The 20416-nt window shown below is 41.0% G+C and overlaps 1 protein-coding gene across 6 annotated transcripts in view; it reads right to left on the reverse strand.

Moving 5' to 3' along the window:
* DLGAP1 (DLG associated protein 1) overlaps nucleotides 1-20416 on the reverse strand; it is an 882390-nt gene that overhangs the window by 6638 nt on the left and 855336 nt on the right. For all 6 annotated transcript variants that reach the window (XM_049770001.1, XM_049770002.1, XM_049770006.1 and 3 more), the window contains one exon: nucleotides 3310-3401. In XM_049770001.1, coding sequence (XP_049625958.1) covers nucleotides 3310-3401 — 92 coding nt within the window. The remainder of the gene's footprint in view (nucleotides 1-3309; nucleotides 3402-20416) is intronic.

Raw genomic sequence — 20416 nt, forward strand, 5'->3', positions numbered from 1 at the left:
TCATTCTGTGATTAAAAATCTAGCGTGGGATAGCATATAGGTGTTTTCAAATTAAAGGACTATGCCTTTTCTCTTCTTTGAAAGCTTAAGAACTCAAAAATAGAGTCAGGCTGTGACCAATCTGTATGCAGCTATTGTAGACCTAGACAGTGCCATCATCAAAGTGATCTGTAGCTTTGCTTTCTGCTATAGGAGATGACTCAGCTATCTTCTGTACAGTGAAGTCTGGAACTCTAATCTTGAAAAGAGGGAATTAGAGAAAGTGCAGGAGCTGTGCAGTCAATAGTCAAATAGATTGTTCATGGCTAGACAGGGCCACACCTAGTGCTACTCAATGTCTTCTTTTGTCTCTGTGCTCACTGGTCACTCCTGGCTTTGATCAGGAATCAGTTAGGCATTGGATGCATGTAAGGTAAAGCCCTACAATGTCTCCAGCCCTAAGATTGAGTCTTGATTTGTTTCTTGTCATATATGACCTTGGAAAATTTTGTAAGCCTTTCTACAATTCTTTTCCCCCGTGGTAAAGCCATCATAAAATAACCTCACTTTCAGCTCTATAGGTTGGCTTTGACTATTAAACATAACTAGGTCAAAAAGGTAAAAATTCTTTGCATGGTGTCTGGCCCAAGGTAAGGGCTCCTGGGGACTGTGGTAATAATAAATTGTGTGGTATTGTAGAAATAATACATCACTTGCTTTTCAAGAGGCTGACATAATTAGATTCCTGACACCCCTTATGGTCCTCCATACACCACTAAGAGTGATTCCCAAGTGCAGAGCCAAAAGTAACACCTGAGCATTCCCCCCCCCCCCAAAAAAAAACCCAAATATGATGGGTTTCTGACTTCCTTTTGGTTTGACCAGCAGTGGTCCTCTACCTCCCTATTGTTCCGCTTAAGACTGACTCTCATATGCTCTTCATATTTTGCCATTTAATTTTTTTAAATGGTAAAAGACTATGAAGAAATATCATAACATTGTGTCTGTAATTTTCTCTTTTAGATCTGTAAAATATTTGTATTCTATTCCATAAACTGTTCACCATGACTCCTTGATAAGGTGTGCTGTTGGCCCTATAACATTCTAATGGCCTCCACTTGTATCTGTTTACCAATGTAAGAAATATGAAATGTGGTTTTTCCCTGTCTTGAGGTGAGATGGTTTGGGCAACAAGCTATTCCTGGCTCTGTGCTCAAATATCACCCCTGGTAATGTGATGGATCCCACCAGGGTTGACTACATGGAAGGGAAGTATCTTAATCCATAGGTATTATCTCTCTAACCCAAGATTTACACGGACATTTAAAGAACAAAGAATTATGTTAAGTAAGATTTGTGCACTTTGGCAGATTTATAAATTAGCAGGAAGTCCATATGTGAAGTGCAATAAAAATTACATTATTCAGAATAGAATTTGGAAAAAGGTAAGCAAAACAGGGAAATTTTTTTTGCTAAATTCCAGATATGGCAATCTATAAATGTGGGGGAAGGTAGAATTCCCAGGTAGGTTTTGAAAAGACTGGTGAAGAGAGAGAGACCATCAAGCTTTACATACTTGATATTGTCTCTTGGTTTAAACCTTTCTAGAGAAATATTGTTTAGTCTATATTGTGTTTGTTAACAAGAAAATGTGATTAAATGTCTAAAATTGTGAGGCCAGGACAGAATGATAGTACAATAGGTCGGGTTCTTGCCTTGCATAAGCCAACTAGGATTTACTTTCTGGCACCATATATGCTTCCCCAGTCCCCACAAGGAGTGATCTCTGAGTGTATAGTCAGGAGTAAACCCTAAGCACAACTGTGTGTAGCCCAAAAACAAAAACAAAAAAAATTTAAATAAATTTGAAAAAGCATATGGTTAGAGAGAAACCACAGTGGTCAGGGCATATAGCTTGCATATGAACAACCCTAGTTCCATCTCCAGCACAGATGGTCCTCAAGCACCATATAATGCATTCCTTGAAGCACATGCATACCTCAGAGTTGGTCCAGTACCACCTCTGCCCTCACATTGCCACTGTCCAGAGAACAAGGCTTGAGTTTCCTGAGCCCTGCTTTGGACACTTAAAAAAAAAAAATCTCTAAAATCCTAGATTGGATCAGTTTGATTGCAAATAATCATGGTTTTGCATTTCACAAGATAAAAAAAAATTTAATTTTTTTCATTTACACCTGGCTTGAGCAACTTAGAAAATGTTCGTATGGAATATCATGTGGGAATATTAGCCAGTTTTTGTTTATTTGCTTTTCTTGCCATTTTAATATAGGTTCCATGATTTATAATATGATTAATAATAGAATTTCAGGCATACAATTTTCCAACTCCAACCCAGAGTCAGGGTCCCTTGACTCATGTTCTTAGGTCCCCTTCTCTCCCCAAGCTCCCCTTAGCAAACTCATTTAAAAAAATTATTATTAGAGTTTGGGTCACAGCCTCGCAATCAGTTAAGTTTTTTGAGGGGGTCACACCCGGTGATGCTCAGGGGCTATTCCTGGCTATGCACTCAGAAATCACTCCTGGCTTGGGGGAGTATATGGGATGCCAGGGGATCAAACCACGGTCTGTCCTAGGTTAGCCGTGTGCAAGGCAAATGCCCTACCACTTGTGCCACTGCTCCAGCCTCAGTTAAGTTTTTCTAAAGGCGTATGTGAGGAAGCAGTTTTCCTTTTATTTTGCAATTTTCACTTATTCATTTATTTGTTTGTTTTGTTTTAGTTTGGGGGGGGACAGATTTGGAGATGCTCAGGGCTTACTTTTGGCTCTGTGCTAAAGGATCACTCCCGGCATGCAAGGCAAATGCCCTATCTAGCTCTACTATCATTTCAAGCCTTGCTTTATAATTTTAAAAATATGGTTGTAGTAGTGGTGCTTTTCTTTCCTTTTTTCTTTCTTTATATGTTGTTTGTTTTTGTATATCCATGAAGAGTAAAGCATTTATTATCTCTGAGAGATAAATATACATTTTATGATGACCCCCTCCCCACATACACACACACTTCCATGAAACAGAGAACTTAGGTGAAGAATATCAAAACCAGAGATGCCATGTGTAAGTCAAAACATGGAAAATTTTAGTTACAAAAAGCAGGAAATGGAGTTTTAACTTGATTGGGTTTTTTCTTCCAAGATTATGTAAATATCAAATAAATATTTTTAAGAAAATCAGGAAATAAGATTCATCAAAAAATTCCAGTCCATCTGAGACAATCCTTGATGTGATTAAAAACTAGCTTCACTGTATAGATCGTGCCATGCTTCCTTCCCCTGGGAGGGCAGGGGGACGCAGTGATGTGGAATGTTACCTACCAGGTTTTCTTCACACAGTTCTCTAAACTGGTAGAATTTCTGGGCCATGAGAAGTTGAGCACTGCCCACAGCGGTTCGGATTTTCCCTAGAACTGAAAGAGCAAACATACAAGAAGTTTACACATTATGTCTCATCGATGAGATTTAGTTTGGAAAAGCAAAAAGGAAGTTAGGCTGTAATATTTAGGAAAGCAACACACACACACACACACACACACACACACACACACACACACACACACACACACACACACACACACACACACACACACCATCCAGTCACACCTCAGTTGCTTTGTAGGCAATTTCTCTGAGGCTCCTAGGTTAAAAGTAAAAAAAAAAAATCATCTTGGAAAAAAGAAATCTACATGCTCACGCACATAGTTCTCAGGAATAAATGAACTTTCCTCCACAAAACTGTATTTCATCAAGAGGCAAATCAGTGTTTATGTCTTTGTGCTGCAAAGATGAATTTCAAGTGTTTACTATTATAGTTAAGAGATGGATCTGTGTTAGCAATCAAGTCCAAGTCTAAGTCCAAAGCAAGCCTAACCCAGAGGAGGTAGGAACCCTTTGGCACTCACCATGTCCCATCCATAGCCTTCATTATTTGTCTGCAGCTCAGCCACTGGTACTGTCAGGAATGAGCCATGGCCAGTTGAAAGATTTTCTAAGGAGTGAACATTTGCAGCCTGTTGTCTAGGGAACGCCAGCACCATCCCAAAGCTTTTCCACTCCAAAGACCAATCTGATTATTCATATAGGTTGAATTCTCTATGCATGGTGCTGAAAATCCTCCCCATCTGCAAGCCACTTCTTGCCTTTGGAGCAATGGAATTGGATCCTTTTCAAGGCTGGGCGTGCTGAGTCGGGGCGGGGCTCTGTACAGAGCAATCCTCAGGTCAGCATTGTCCCCAAGAGCTCTTGGCTGGCACAGCTGCAAGGCTGGAGTCCTGCCACCGGCCAGTCCCTAGCAGGCCCTCCCAGGTCAGGAAGGGAGGGGAAAGGCGTCTGGAACTGTGACTCCGGTTTGGAAATCTTCTAGGGAGGGATGAACTTTACTGTATGGAAATGAGCTGGGGGAAGGCTCTTTTGTTCTAATTTTATGGAGTCTAAGACTAAGATCACAATTAAGTGTCCCTTGCTTGACCTCATTCCCCACAAAATCGGAGGAGAAGCAGCTTCATTTTGATTCCAGGTTTTCTAGGAATCTGCTTTCCCTGTTGACTGCCGCCAAGCTTAATCAAACTTCATCCCAGGCATTACACCAATGTTACTGTTTTCCTCACACATCTCTGCTCAAAGATATCACTAGTCATACCAAACAGCGGAAGTGGGTAGGTAGTGGTGCAGAAATTTGGCCATAACACGCAGTAGCCTGACAATCCTCGGTTCTAATTCCAAAGATCCAAGGGCTTTTATTTGTGGGGGACAGTTAGAGAAGGGTATATCTTGTATGCTTGGGGCTGGACAGGACTTATGCAGTGCTGAGAATGGGACATAATTTGGCTGCTTGCAAGGTAAATGACTTATCTGCTGTACTGCTCTGGTCCCATGATCTAAAGTTTTGTTTTGTTGTTTTGTTTTGGGTCACACACCCAGTGGTGCTCAGGGATTACCCCGGCTTTGCACTCAGGGATCACTCCTGGATTGACTCAGAGGAGCATATGAGATGCTGGGGATTGAACCTGAGTCAGCCACGTTCAAGGCAAACACCCTCTCTGCTTTACTATTTTTCTAGTCTCACAAGTTTTTGATTTTTAAAAATACTTTTAACTTTTTACCCCTTTCCTCTTTGAACAAACAGTAAAGAGAGTCCTTACTTTTCTTAACACCCTACGCAAAGGTCCAGAGAGTAGTTAAGGATTTAGATCCAAGGACTCTGATTCCAATTTATCAGCCACCAATGCCTACTACAGACCATTCAATCTGCTTTTCCTCGAAAGTAAATGGGGTACTGATTTTGTATGACTACTGATCAGGCTCAAAGTACCAACATGGATGGATTGTTAAGGACAGACTCAACATTCAACAAATACTCAATAACTGTATTACAAGGAGCAGAACTCCATATTTCTCAAGGTATGCCAGTGTGAGCCTCACTTTCACCCTTGCCCAGAAGAAAAAAAAAAGACAGTTCATTCAAAGGTGAGCAGATAGCCTTGGTTGCCTGGAACAAGTATGCAATGTGGAAAGCCTGTCATAGATCTGACACGTAGTTAAGTCATTTCCTAATAGAATGTGTGGCTTTTGGCAAATATTAAGCTTGTAGCAACTTCTCTAAACTATTTGGCTAAAGGATAGAGCAATTTCTCTAGAAAAACCTCATTATATTTAAATTTGAATGACTGGAACTGACAAGAATTAGTACCTAGGGTTTTTATGTGCTGGCTGAAATTGCATAGCAACTAGGACTATACTAATATACCTTAAAACTTTGATATAAAAGTGATTCACTTATACCTAAACATCTGAGCTACACATTACACTGTCAAATCCAGAGGAAGAAAGAATAATGGAAATAAGAACATGATTCTCATTCTCTCCCTGCCTCAAAGAAATAAATTAAGGATCCACATTAGCCAGAACCTTGGGGATAACCAGGGTTACCTCCATTACTCTTGGTTTGAGTGGCAGGGGTCTCAAACTCGCCGCCCATGGGCTGCAAATGGCCCTCTGTACAACATTTTGTGGCCCTGCCCTAGAGGAATCTTTTTCTGTTTTGTTTTGTTTTAGTTGTTTGGGTCGCACCCCCCAATGTTCAAGGCTTACTACTGACTTTGCACTCAAGGATCACCCTGACTTTGCCTCCTACAGCCCCCAGGTAAATTGAGTTGAGACCCCTGTGAGGGACACACAGGACTTTAAACATGCCAGTTTTGTGTTCAACCACTTGAGCTGTCTCAACCTAAAGGCCATGATTTTCAAATGCAGAGAAATCATTGCTCCAAACAATCAAGCAGATAGTGCTAACTCAGGTTCATTAAAACAAAACAAGGCCATCATCATTCTCAATTCAACTGAGTATGCCAATAGTCTTAGCTCTGAAGTAAAAATATTTGGGCTGTACTTCGTTTCCCCCAGTTTTGATATTATAGTTGTTTAAGTTATTTACTTATTTATTTTTGGTTTAGGACTGCATCTGGCAGTACTCATGCTTACTCGAGCTCTGTGTTAAGGGCTTAGCTCTGAGTGGATTTGGAGGCTATTCAGAGGTTGAACCTGGGCCAGCCACATGCAAGGAAAGACCTAACCTGCTGTATTATCTCTCTGAACCAGCCATCATATATTTTGCTTGGAAATTTCTCTACCACTGGAAGGATTTTTTGCATATCTTGGTTCAGGTATTGGATTTTCTTGGACTAAGGTGAGGAGATGATTTGGGCCTAGAGAAAAAACAACAGAAAGACTTGGGACAAGCAAAGATAACTCTCATGTCCCTGCCCTCTGTACTGTCTTTTCTGAAGAAATTAAATCATTAAACTTCACGTTAGTGGCTTTGTTTTGTTTTAAGAAATTCTAATAGAGTTTTCTTTACTTTGTTTCTCCATTAGATTTAGTGTGGCAATAGCTCTTTTTCCTGAAAAGAAAACTTGTATTGTTACATTGGCTTTGTTAAAAAAAAAAAAACAGGCTAAAAGTAAAGAAAAAAGACAAGAAGAAGCATTAATATCATTTTGAATGTCATAAGAAACAATAATGTAATTTTGAAACTGTTCTAATATATTCTATACCAACCTTCAGCAGGATGGGAAGAAAAATATTTCAAGGATGAGGGAGAAAGAAGGATAAGAGAGCAGCAGTAGTACATCAGATACATAGGCTACCATTGTGAGTCTTTTCCACAGTGAATGTATTATGGCCCAACCTAATATAAGAAAGTTCTGGAAGAGGCTTAAGCGACAAGCATCTTCCCAGGATAGACTTACTGTAGCATCTAGCTCTCATGCCAAGATCAAAATAGCAAGAGAACTATGAGAAGACATAGGAATCTACATAAAAGCTGGCGAGCAAGGAAGTCCTTCACTTTACATTGCTGTGGAATATAATCAGTCCATGCAAGATCTGGGATTTTATTAATTCAACAAATATTTATTAAGGGCATATGCTATTTCAGGGGCTGTGCTGAATAATTATGACACGAAAGTAAGACCAAATCTTATTCATATGGATTATATTCCAGTGAGGGATGGTGGAGAAAACTGACATCAGCTATACAAATACAGGGGCTTGTATCTAGCTCTGTAAGACATCATTCATATATATAAGTACATATTGATATAAAATATGTGTTTCATGTATATAATATACTTTCATGCATACAAATATCACAGAGATGTGCATGTAAGTATTTAGGATTTGCAAGATTTTATTGCAACAGAGAGGACTGAGCATGATTGAACAGTTCAAAGAAAAATGGGTTCTTTAAATGGTGACCAGAGGACATGATGCATTCTAGTTCTTTCCTAAGAAACAGAAAAGAGGCAAACATAAAACAGGATTTCAGTGGTTTCAGTCACAATATGAAAATTGTCTTTTAAGCCATTCATTTTACTAAGTATCATTGAAAAATAACAGTTTAAAAATTAGAAAACATAAAATATTTGAAAGTATAATAGACAAAATAGAAAACCACTATATATGTGCCCTACCAAATGTTACTTTTTTTGTTTCAAATTTACTTTTGAATTTTCTTTAGTCTGTTCTTTCCATTCACCAATGTAATGAAGTCCTCCAGAGGCCCCCTCTTCTGCCCCATTTCCCTCTCTAGAGAGAAGCCTGAATTAGAGTGATCATTTCAGTCCCATGAAAGTTTCTTCTTTACTCCCAGAACAGTGACATCTAGAGGCCTTCTTGAGCACAAACAAGAGTGTTAAATGTGATTGATCCGGGCCGGAGAGATAGCACAGCGGCCTTTGCCTTGCAAGCAGCCGATCCAGGACCAAAGGTGGTTGGTTCGAATCCCGGTGCCCCATATGGTCCCCCGTGCTTGCCAGGAGCTATTTCTGAGCAGACAGCCAGGAGTAACCCCTGAGCACCGCTGGGTGTGGCCCCCCCCAAAAATGTGATTGATCCCACCAGCAAAGGTGAAATCTTGAAAGTCAGAATGGAGAGGTAGGAGGCTCCATTAACCCAGGAGGATGTGCTCCTAAGATTCTATGGAACTGACTTCTTTCACCCTCACTCATCATAAATCCTTCCTAATTATCCAACCTGAATTTAGTTAATATTTTTTTTTACCATCCATCCTCTTCAGGCACATATATTCAATCATCTAAAATAGGGATCTCTGCTGAGTTCTTTCAAGCATGCCATTTAATTATGATATACCATTAATTTATGTAATATTTAATCATACTATAGGCTTTGTCTATTTTGTATCTCTTAATTAGGTTATTAAGTCATTGTGAGAAGTTTACTGGGCTCTTGCCGCTAGTTGATCTTTCTGTTACTTCATTTGTTTCTGAACATAAGGTGGCTTCACCTGCATGCTGGTGTCTAAATTGCTGTATTCCTTCTGGGATGATAGCATCAAATACTTTGCCACACAGTGCAGGAATGCCAAGTGTTATGGCTGATATTGCAGTTTCTGTGGGATGTGTTTTCAGCTGCCAGGGCTTGGGGAAGTATGAGAAGGTGTGTGGGGTGGGGGTGGGGGGTAACTTGACTCATTCCAAAAAAGTTCTGGTAATGTCAGCCCAAATACCAGCATACCTGGAGCTTTTGGTCTGTTTGGCTTCTCAGCAGAGAGTTATTGTTGAGTAAAGCTGTGCTATACTCCCACCCATTATTTTAACATGACTTCCCTGTAGGAATATACCAAATTAGATGTGAAATTATCCAAGAAGCCACATAAATTCAACAAACAAAAAAACACAATGCTCAACTAGTAATATAAAGCTTAGTAGACCTTTAGATATGACATAATAACCCTATTGAGAGATATGACAATTTTCACTTTTCTTCTTTTAATTTTAACTTATTTTATTGAAACCATTGTGTTTTACAAAGTTCTTCATAGTTGGGTTTCAGACATACAATGAATCACGGAAATCCCACCACTAGTGTCAACCTCCCTCAACTATGTTTCCAGAGTATTTTCCAACCATCACCCTCCTCCCTGCCCCCAGTCTGCCACTTAGGTCCACTTAAAGTTTAGATTATTAGAGTTTGGGTCTCTTAATTCCATTGTTGTTGACTTAGTTTCATTGTTTTGTTTTGTTTTTATAATGTATTTTATCTCTACCAATGCATCAGAGACCACTTGGCCTTTGGCTCCCATCTGTTCATATCTGTATTTCTCCTCCTCCACTCAGTTTCCTTCCTTCCTTCCTTCCTTCTCCTCTCCCTTTCTCCCTCCCTCCCTCCCTCCCTTCCTTCCATACTTCCTTCCTTCTTTCCATACTTCCTTTCCTTCCTTCCTTCCATCCTTCCCTCCCTTCTTCCTCCCTCCCTCCCTTCCTTCCTTCCTTCTTTCCTTCCTTCCTTCCTTCCTTCCTTCCTTCCTTCCTTCCTTCCTTCCTTCCTTCCTTCCTTCCTTCCTTCCTTCCTTCCTTCCTTCCTTTCTTCCTTCCTCCCTTCCTCCCTCCCTCCCTTCCTTCCTTCCTTCCTTCCTTCCATCCTTCCCTCCCTTCTTCCTCCCTCCCTCCCTCCCTCCCTCCCTCCCTTCCTTCCTTCCTTCCTTCCTTCCTTCCTTCCTTCCTTCCTTCCTTCCTTCCTTCCTTCCTTCCTTCCTTCCTTCCTTTCTCCCTTCCTCCCTCCCTCCGTTCCTCCCTCCCTCCCTTCCTTCCTTCCTCCCTCCCTCCCTCCCTTCCTTCCTTCCTTCCTTCCTTCCTTCCTTCCTTCCTTCCTTCCTTCCTTTCTTCCTTCCTTCCTTCCTTCCTTTCTCCCTTCCTCCCTCCCTCCCTTCCTCCCTTCCTTCCTTCCTCCCTCCCTCCCTCCCTCCCTCCCTCCCTCCCTCCCTCCCTCCCTCCCTTCCTTCCTTCCTTCCTTCCTTCCTTCCTTCCTTCCTTCCTTCCTTCCTTCCTTCCTTCCTTCCTTCCTTCCTTCCATCCTTCCTTCCTTCCCTCCCTCCCACCTGGTAGCACTCAGACATCAGTCACTCCTGGCTCTGAGATTAGAAATCCTAGTGGGGGCTGGAGAGATAGCACAGTGGTAGGGCATTTAAGTTGCAAGCAGTTGATCCAGGATGGACTGTGGTTTGAATCCTGGCACCCCATATGGTCCCCTGTGACAGTAGGAGCAATTTCTGAGTGCAGAATCAGGAGTAACCCCTGAGCACCATTGGGTGTGACCCCCCAAAAAATCCTGGCAGGTTCGGGGCACATATGAGATGCTGGAGATTGAACCCTGGTCAAATGCATGCAAGGCATGCCCTACCCAATAGGCCCTACCCAAAACAGCTCCAGCCCCTCCACTCAGTTTCTTCCCTTCTCACTCATTATCCTCTGGGGCCAAGGTGTTCTAGACTGTAGGTGTACCTATCTGAGACCCTGGATTTAGGTGTAGCTACCTGAGACCCACCCATTTCTGGGAGGGGTCTTGGGAACCAGATATTATGTGTGACCTTACCTGCAAGACCCCGCCCATTCCTGGGAGGGGTCTTGGAATAGGTATATAAGCCTTCTGCCCTGCTGGGATCTCTGGCTTTTGGGTTTCTGCGTTCTGGTCTTTGACCAGCATGGAGCCCAAAGGGAAGATGGCTGAAAGGAGTTAAGATGCAGGGCTAGCAAAGTATGGCTGTGCTTGAAAGGTTATGATAGAGACCACACATGTGGTGGATAGGGATGAATAAAGCTGATGCTTCTTGATGCCTGTCTCTGGATAAGTCTGATTCCGCCGTTCACCTGGGCCTGGGACCCGCTGGCTGGATGAGGGTTGCGGAGCCACGTGGCCTGGGATGCCATCCACCACTATCCAGCCCCATCATTAATTTTTTAATACTACAACTGGCGCCTGAACAGGGACATTATGTTGAATTAAATAATTAACGATGGGGCTGGATGGAGGTGGATGCCATCTCAGGCCACGTGGCTCCGCAACCCTCATCCAGCCAGCAGGTCCCAGGCCCAGGTGAACGGCGGAATCAGACTTATCCAGAGACAGGCATCAAGAAGCATCAGCTTTATTCATCCCTATCCACCACATGTGTGGTCTCTATCATAACCTTTCAAGCACAGCCATACTTCGCTAGCCCTGCGTCTTAACTCCTTTCAGCCATCTTCCCTTTGGGCTCCATGCTGGTCAAAGACCAGAACGCAGAAACCCAAAAGCCAGAGATCCCAGCAGGGCAGAAGGCTTATATACCTATTCCAAGACCCCTCCCAGGAATGGGCGGGGTCTTGCAGGTAAGGTCACACATAATATCTGGTTCCCAAGACCCCTCCCAGAAATGGGTGGGTCTCAGGTAGCTACACCTAAATCCAGGGTCTCAGATAGGTACACCTACACTAGACAACTCCTATTTGGACCATTTCTTCATGCAGTAATTCTAAATACCACATATAAGTCATATCCTTCTGTATTTATTCTCCTTCTTCTGGCTTACTTCATTTAACATAATATCTTCCAGTTCCATCCATGTTGTAACAAATTGCAGGATTGCATCATTCCTTACAGCTATGTAGTCCATTGTATAAATTTGCCACACCTTCCTGATTTACTTGTCTGTTGATAGACATCTAGGTTGATTCCAAGTCTTAGCTATTGTACTGGGTGCTGCAATAAAGAGCAGTGTGAATACATTCTTTTGGATGAATGTTTTTCTGTCTTGGGGATAGATACCCAAAAGGGGGCATATGGCAGCTCAATTTTGAGTTTACTGAAAAAATTTTGTCATTCTGTTTTCCATAGGGTTGAATCAGGCAGCATTCCCACCAGCAATGGAGAAGAATTCTTTTCTCACCACATCCCCACCAACAGAGATTATTCCTATTATTTTTGATATGTTGCCATACTCACCTATGTAAGATGATATCTCATTGTTGTCATAATTTGGATTTACCTAATGATAAATAATGATCAATATTCTTTTCATGTGTCTGTTGGCCATCTGTTGGTTTTCCTCAGTAAAGTGCCTATTCATTTTTTCCTCCCCATTTTTTGATGGGGTTTTTGGGTTTTGTGGAGTTAGCCTTTGTGGGAACTTTGCATATCCTAGATACCAAATCTTTAACTGATGTGGTGAGTGCAAACATTTTCTCCCATTTAGTTAGCTGCCTTCTAACTTTAGCCCATTTTTTTTTTATTGCCATACAGAAAATTTTGTTTGATGTAGTCCCATTTATATAGGTTTGATGCTATAGCTTTTGCCATTGGCATCCTATCATTTTTTTTTTTTTTGGTTTTTCGAGCCACACCCATTTGATGCTCAGTGATACTCCTGGCTAAGCGCTCAGAAATTGCCCGTGGCTTGGGAGACCATATGGGACGCCAGGGGATGGAACCGCGGTCCTTCCTTGGTTAGCGATTGCAAGTGTGAATTTATGTACACTTTCATAGCAGGGTTCAGTAAAAATGGTTTCCTTCAGTGAAATGCCTAACTTTCTGTTGACTCAAAGTCAGTGTTTCACATCCTGAGGCATAATAAATCTCTAGATTCTCTAAATCAGAGAGGAGCTGCATCTCAGAAACTGATGAGGCAAGATGCATTGGTCTTCTGACTGTTTCAATACTGAAATTGCCCAAGCCAAGGTGCTTTCAGAAGCACCAAGCAAGGCCTCAGAAACAAAAAATGAGTTGAAGGATCTTAGTTATTCTTTTATAGAGGACACTTCCAAGTAATGATCTGACCCTGATAGGCAGCTCAAGACTTGGGCCTGGTGATGTGGTCCTTGGGGCCTAGTGGTGAGTGGCGGGGCAATGCAGAGTAGAAATCAAAGGACCTCATATACATCAGGCCTGTGTGCTAGTACTACAGCTATCTTCTCAGAACCCATCAATATAATTTCTTAGCATTTCTTCTCTGAAACACACTATACAGTAATACTAAAGGACCCTGCATGACTTAATTGAGATAGTTCAAAAGTGAGATGCATTCTATAGGAACTATACTTTGAGTTGTTTTCTTTTCAGTTTGAAAGAAGTTGCTTATTTTCTAACTGACCAGATTACAAAACTTAAAATTTCTCAGTTCATTTTTCTAATCAGTCAGTTGATCTGGTCTTTCTGTTGGTACCATTTTCACCTTTTACAAAAAGGGTGATCATTTTCTTCATTCCTCCTTAAAAACAAGATAATTTGAAGGGCAAAAAAAAGTTGTATGCCTCTTTTCAACAGTATAAATCTCATATATCAAATCCTCCATGCAGATGATGCAATGTTGATCAAAAGTTCAAGCAATGAATAAAGTATCTCTCAATTAGGGCAACTCATTTCTTGTGGATTTGGTTATAACTACTCAGGTTTGGGTAACCCCCTGCCCCCATGCAATATAGAATACCAAAATCTTTATCATGTTAATTGAAGCCTTGGTTGAGCTTAACAAAGGTACCCTTGAAGATCTGGCAAAGCAAAGAATCTCAGCACCTTTTGGACCTTGGGATTCACAACATTGATAACCTCTGATTCTGATGCCAAAGCCAAATTAAGTTCTGCAAGAATGTCAAAGTTAGCAGTTCTTCTCACCATCCAAGCCACTCTTATCTCTGTATTGTGCATTTGCTTATATCTTCTCATAGCTTTTCATGAATCAGCTTCCTGCTTGCCTTTCAAAGCAGCACCTTATAGGAAAAGTTTTTTCTCAGGCACTTAACCTTCAGCTCTTAAAAATTCTTTAGATTTTTCTTCAGGGTATCTAGCACATCAGAAATCTTTTTTTTTTCTCTTGGGTTACTGCTATAGGCTTAGCAGTAGACTTTTTTCTTCTCTTATACATCCTTCGTGGTTCCAGTTGAAAAGTGCTACTATGAATTTTTTTTTTTTTTAGTATTTGGGCACATCTGGTTATGCTCAGGGCTTACTGCTGGCTTTGTAATCAGAGATCACTTCTGACAGTGTTCTGACCATAAGTGATGTTCGATCGAACCTGGTTTGGCTGCATGCAAAGTAAGCATTTTACTTCCAATTCTATCTCTCCAGCCATTACATAGAGTTCTGATATTTTCCCCAATATACAGGAAAAATATATATGGGAAAAATGTATGGGTGCTGTATAGCATCAGTGAGCTACTGTTCCTAGTCAGCCATGTGAACACCAGGGAGTATTCAGAACAATTTCTCTACTGTGTTGTCAGTATTTTTTGGATACCATGCTTTGCATTTTCTCGCCCTTTTCTGAATACAGGTCTACTACTTTTGAGGTATTCAACATTTATCTAGAAAAGAAACTGTGTTAGGTGACTTTTCCACACCAGAGGCTAAGATAGTGTCTTGAGTATGTGTATATTAGGTAAATTAGGTTAATTTAGATTAAGTTGGTGTACAAATAGGTTAGGTGTATTAAACCTACTTCCCAGGGGTTCAGGACTAAAGTATCTGCCTTGTGAGCATGAGTTCAATTCCTGGTTTTACTCTGTAGTTTGACTCTGAGACCTCTGGCTCTATACAAACCTTAGTGTGCCATCAACCAGGAGGTCTGATCACCACAAATTGGGTGTGTGACCCCAGTGAACATCATGACTAAATATATGTGAACAGCTCATTACTCCTAAGGTAAACACATAGATGACTCCTCAGGAAGCACAGCAACCAGTATATTTGCAAAGAACACCACAACCAAGTTTGTGATCCTTAGAGGATACCGCCACCCCCAAGCATGTGTGACCACCAGAGCTCACAATAGCAGCAAGAAAAAGAGAAGGGACTTAGAAAAGAAAACAATATATTTATATACTTCTTCTTCTTTTTTTGGGGGGGGGTTATGGGTCACACCCGGCAGTGTTCAGGGGTTACTCCTGGCTCTGTGCTCAGAAATCGTTCCTGGCAGGCACGGGGACCATATTGGATGCTGGGATTTGAATCACTGTCCATCCTGGATCAGCTGCATGCAAGGAAAATGTCCTACCACTGTGCTATCTCTCCGGCCTCTATTTATATACTTTTAACTTAAAATATTTTTAACTTATATGGGTTTAATGTGGTGTAAGTCTTGTAAATCTAAACCATTTAAACAAAGGACGATACATGGTCATTGCACTAAGTTTGTTGTTTACTTTAGCGCATGTGCTGGGTGGAAGCCTTTCTGCCACTTAGAATAGTGTTTGTTAATCTTTATTTGTCCATGGCCTCTTTCCAGCCATGTTTTTTTTTCTATCCTCCCTGTTCTATTGGTCTCACTAGCTTTATATTGTGCCCCATCTTTATGTGATTTTCTTCTGTATCCCCTGCCTTGAAATATCCTGGGGATTCCCAGGGAACCATCTGCACTCCAGTTGTGACACATTGGCCTACAAATTAATACACTTATGGACTTCTTTTCTTGTCTAATATTTTTTCAGTGTGACGTACAGGGAAGAACATTGCCACTGGAGTTAGGAATCTTCAGCTCTAATATAGTGTCAGATTGTTTTCTGTTTCTGTGAAGCCCATAAATATAAATGCTATTGTAAATGCATTACTATAACTATATTAAAAATATTTGGGGGAGGGCCCGGAGAGATAGCACAGCGGCGTTTGCCTTGCAAACAGCCGATCCAGGACCTAAGGTGGTTGGTTCGAATCCTGGTGTCCCATATGGTCCCCCGTGCCTGCCAGGAGCTATTTCTGAGCAGACAGCCAGGAGTAACCCCTGAGCACTCCTGGGTGTGGCCCAAAAAAACAAACAAAAAAAATTTGGGGGGAGCCACAGCCAGTAGTATTCAGGGCTTATGCCTGGCTCTTCACTCAGGAATCACTACTGGTAGTGCTCAGGAGACCATATGGGATGCTGAGGATTAAACCCTGGCTGGCCTCCAAGGGCTTTGACCACTGTATAGTATCTATCTGGCTTCTCTAGTAAAAATTTAAGGAGTATGATCTTCATAGGATTTATGTCTATTTAATGAAGTACCACATAATATCTTAGAAATCACAATTCTATATTATGCCAACAATCTTTAGCTATTTTGTTTACCTAAAATAGTAAAAATTGGCTGATTCAAAACAGGGAATCATTATTATTTGTTCCCTCCTCTTGACCAAGACCCTTGCCTCTAGGAGTTGAAAACAATGGAGACAGTCATGCAGGAATACTCTCACTGCTCTATTTCAGACTCTACTTGCCCTGATGAGATCTCCTAAAGAGGTCAGATACTGCTCTTGGGAATATACTCTAGGGGCCCGAATCCACAATACATGAAAAGCCCTTTGCATTCCTATGTTCATTGTAGCATACTCAATAGCTAGACTCTAGAAACAACCTAAATGCCTGAGACACAGATGAGTGTCTAAAGAAACTGTGCTGGTACATCTACACAAAGGAATACTATGCAGCTGTTAAGAAAAATGAAATCATGATTTGCTTATACATGATATATTAGGAGAGTATTATGCTGAGCAAAATGAGTCAGAGGGAGATCGATACACATAGAATGGTTGTACTCATTTGTGAGTATAAAAAGATAGTATGGTGATAATATTCAAAGATAATATAGATAAAGGCCAAGAGGACTAGTCTATGGTAGAAAGCTTACCACAAATAGTGGGGGAATGCAGTTAGGGATAAGAAGAGGCCACTATGACAATAATAGTGGAAATGATCTTTCTGGGCAAAAACTGTGTGCTGAAAGGAGATAAAGTAATATGCATGATACCTCTTCAGTAACAATATCACAAACCACAGTATCCAAAAGGAAATCTCTCTCTATATATATAGATCTCTCTCTAGATATATAGAAATATGTATTTTCAAATATGCATATTTTTCCAAAAGGAAATCTCTCTATATGAAATACATTATATAATATATAGAGAGAGAAAGAGAGAGAAGAAACATGTCTGTTTACAGAGGGTGGGAAAATGGGCCATTGGTGGTGGGAAACGTGCACTGGTAAAAGGTGTTTTATATTATCTGACTGAAACTCAATTATCAACAGCTTTGTAACTGAAAAAAAAATACCAACTGTATTATGAATAGCACTGTCTCCAGAACTATGGGAAATTTGTTCCTTTTTTGGAGAGGTTGCTTTTATTTTATATCTATTATTATTAGTTGTAGTATAGTAGAGTTTAGTTTAATATAGTATAAGTATAGTATAAGTAGTAGTGGCAGTAGTAGTGGTGGTGGTAGTGGTGGTGGTGGTAGTAGTAGTAGAAGTCATCACATCCAATTCTGCTCAGAACTTCCCTGGCTTTGTACTCAGAGACTAGTTCTGTCCATGTTTGGGGGAACATATATGATAGCAGGGACCAAAGCAAGGTTGGCAACATGCAATGCAATTGTCTATACTAACTTCTATACCATCTCTCCAGGATGAAAAAAAAAATGTCAGGGGCTGGAGCAATAATACAGTGGATTGGGCATTTGCCTTGCATGTGGCTGACCCTGGTTGGATCCCTGGCATTCCCGATGGCCCTCTGAGAATGTCAGAAGTAATGATTCTTAAGTGCCGAGCTAGGAATAATCTCTGCGTGCCACAAGGTATGGCCAAAAAACAAACAAAAACAAAAAAACAACAAACAAACAAAAACATTAAAAAATAAATGTCAAATTCCCCTCAGTGTTTAGATCTATTGGGGCAGAGTGCCTCTCCTCTCTTTGTTTCCTCTTCCATTTGCTTCACACTCAGTGATTTGATACCTCACCTCTAACTCCCAGCACTCTGTATTTGTGACAAAATTCATTACCACTGGCTCCCACAACACACCTTTGATTACTGCCCCTCTCTCTCTCTCTTTGTGGTTTTTGGGTCACACCCGTCAGTGCTCAGGGGTTATTCCTGGCTCCAGGCTCAGAAATTGCTCCTGGCAGGCATGGGGGACCATATGAGGCGCCGGGATTCGAACCGATGACCTCCTGCATGAAAGTCAAACGCCATACCTCCATGCTATCTCTCCAGTCCCTGCCACTCTCTCTCTTCTCTAAGGACTTTTCTCTTACTCTATCTTGCAAATGCTTAACACAAAAATGTAATCTTGAGCCAGTTTTCCCTGCTTTTCTTGAGGGAGCTTATTTATTCCCAAGTAGTAGTTTCAACTATTTGGAAAAGCATATATATGTTTTTTTTTAAACTTTTTTTTTTTTGCCATTAAGTTCTGTTTATTTTTTAAAGATCAGAAGTACAAAAGTTTGAAAGCACTTTCAGAAGACTGATGCTTATAGGCATAACTGAAAGGAGAGAGTAGGTTATTTTACCATAGGAAGGAGAGAGAAAGGTGATACTATCTATAATTAAGAAGAAAAAATGAGTTCTAACTTTTTTTTTTTTTTGTACAAGTACAACAATTTTAACCAATGGGAGCATAAACACATTTTGATGGCGGGAAGGATAAAGAGGAACCTGGCAGGATGGGGGGAGGGGAAGCAAATTCTTAAACAAATAGCTAATTGATATTTATGCAAATACAATTATTTGTTTAGCCTATTTTCCATTTAGATCTATCTTTTGTGCAAGCAATAAGGATCATAATTTAAACTTTACAAAAACATATCTATAACTACATGCTTGAGAGCAGTTACAAAAACAGGTTCCATGGAAAGGTTAAGGAATCTGATTAAGCCAGATTCTTTGTGCTGAGCTAAATTTATTTGCAGAGTTTTCTGTTGGTTCGGGGCTATGCAAACTTTTGTGGCTTGAATCAGGCAGGCGGTGGAAAATTCATTCAGAGTTCCTTTGATATATGGGGTGCTCGGTCTCCCACATCTCCCCCTGTTTAGTATACAATATGGAAGGGACCGATGTGCCTCGGTGGACTGGCCACACTGGGTGAAGAGGTGTGGGGCTTCCAGTCACCGCATCTGCTACCCTTGAGTCAGTCGTTTCCAAAGCTTGGCAAGGCGCGAGCGCACAGATTGAGGTCTATGCGCCAGCTCCTCGATAACTTCAAACTTAAGTGGCGGAGAGTTGGCAGGAGGGGAGATGTCAGGTGTCAGCTGGTCTTCTGAGGTGCATAGTTGTTGGTACAGAACCTTTGAGTCCTTTCTGGTTGCTTCATCCACTTGATTCTTTACGAAGGTGGTGAGTTTGCGAAAAGCCCAAGGACCAAAGGAAACTACCAACATAAAGCCAATGAAGGGCCCCAAAAAGGCTGGGAGCACTGTTGTTATCCATGGAGTGGTAGAAAACCAATTTTTGTACCAGCTCTCACTCTGCTCTATATCTTTTTGTCTATTTACTAAATTATCCTCTATGTGTTGAATGCTATCTCTAGCTAAGCCGAATTTATTTTAAAAAGCAACATTTTACTCTAAGGATGACACAAATTCCCCCCTCCCTCAAAAAAATGTTAATTTTGAACCACGGCGGTTATTCTGCACTCTTTGCTAGGAAATCAACAGTAGTGTAAACTTCTTTAAGTTTGTAAACATTTTTAGCAACAGTTATAAGGCATTAGCAGATTCTAGAGTATGAACCAATGAATAAATATTTGTGCTTACACCAATAACACCTAGGCCTTTTAATAAGGCTAGGGTGATGGCAGTGTTTGATTTTTGTACTGCAGCGGGGGAGAGACACAAGATTATATTTAAGAGGTAATAAGGCAATTTTTGATCTAACAGTCAATTTAGACATTAAAACAACCAAAACACAGTGGTACTAGGACTAAAGAACCAAATGTAAAACAATGGGGGAGATAAACTAGTGAAACAGGCAAAAAACGTTAAATTGGGGGCAATCATGAACTAAAAGGAGAAATCAACGACAAGAATTTGATTACACAGGTCATGGGCGTGGGACCTTGCTTACTCGGACCATATATGCGCCCCCCCTGTCCAACTATCAAACATTTGCAATCAAACCATTGTGGTTAATAACACTTCCATCTTCATTGAAGCCCCCAGCTCCACTGGACATTCTCCCCATATTGTTACTAAAATGTTTCTTGCTTATCATGACTATTAGCTTTGTTAATGCCTAGATTAACCATCAAACCTGTTGGTCCAGTTTCCACCTCGAACCTCATCCTGCAGATGGTCAACGCCTCCACCATCACTGACCCTGCCTATCTGCTATTCATCTCAACCGCCCTT

This window comes from Suncus etruscus, chromosome 3, assembly GCF_024139225.1.
Source record: "Suncus etruscus isolate mSunEtr1 chromosome 3, mSunEtr1.pri.cur, whole genome shotgun sequence".
Lineage (NCBI taxonomy): Eukaryota > Metazoa > Chordata > Mammalia > Eulipotyphla > Soricidae > Suncus > Suncus etruscus.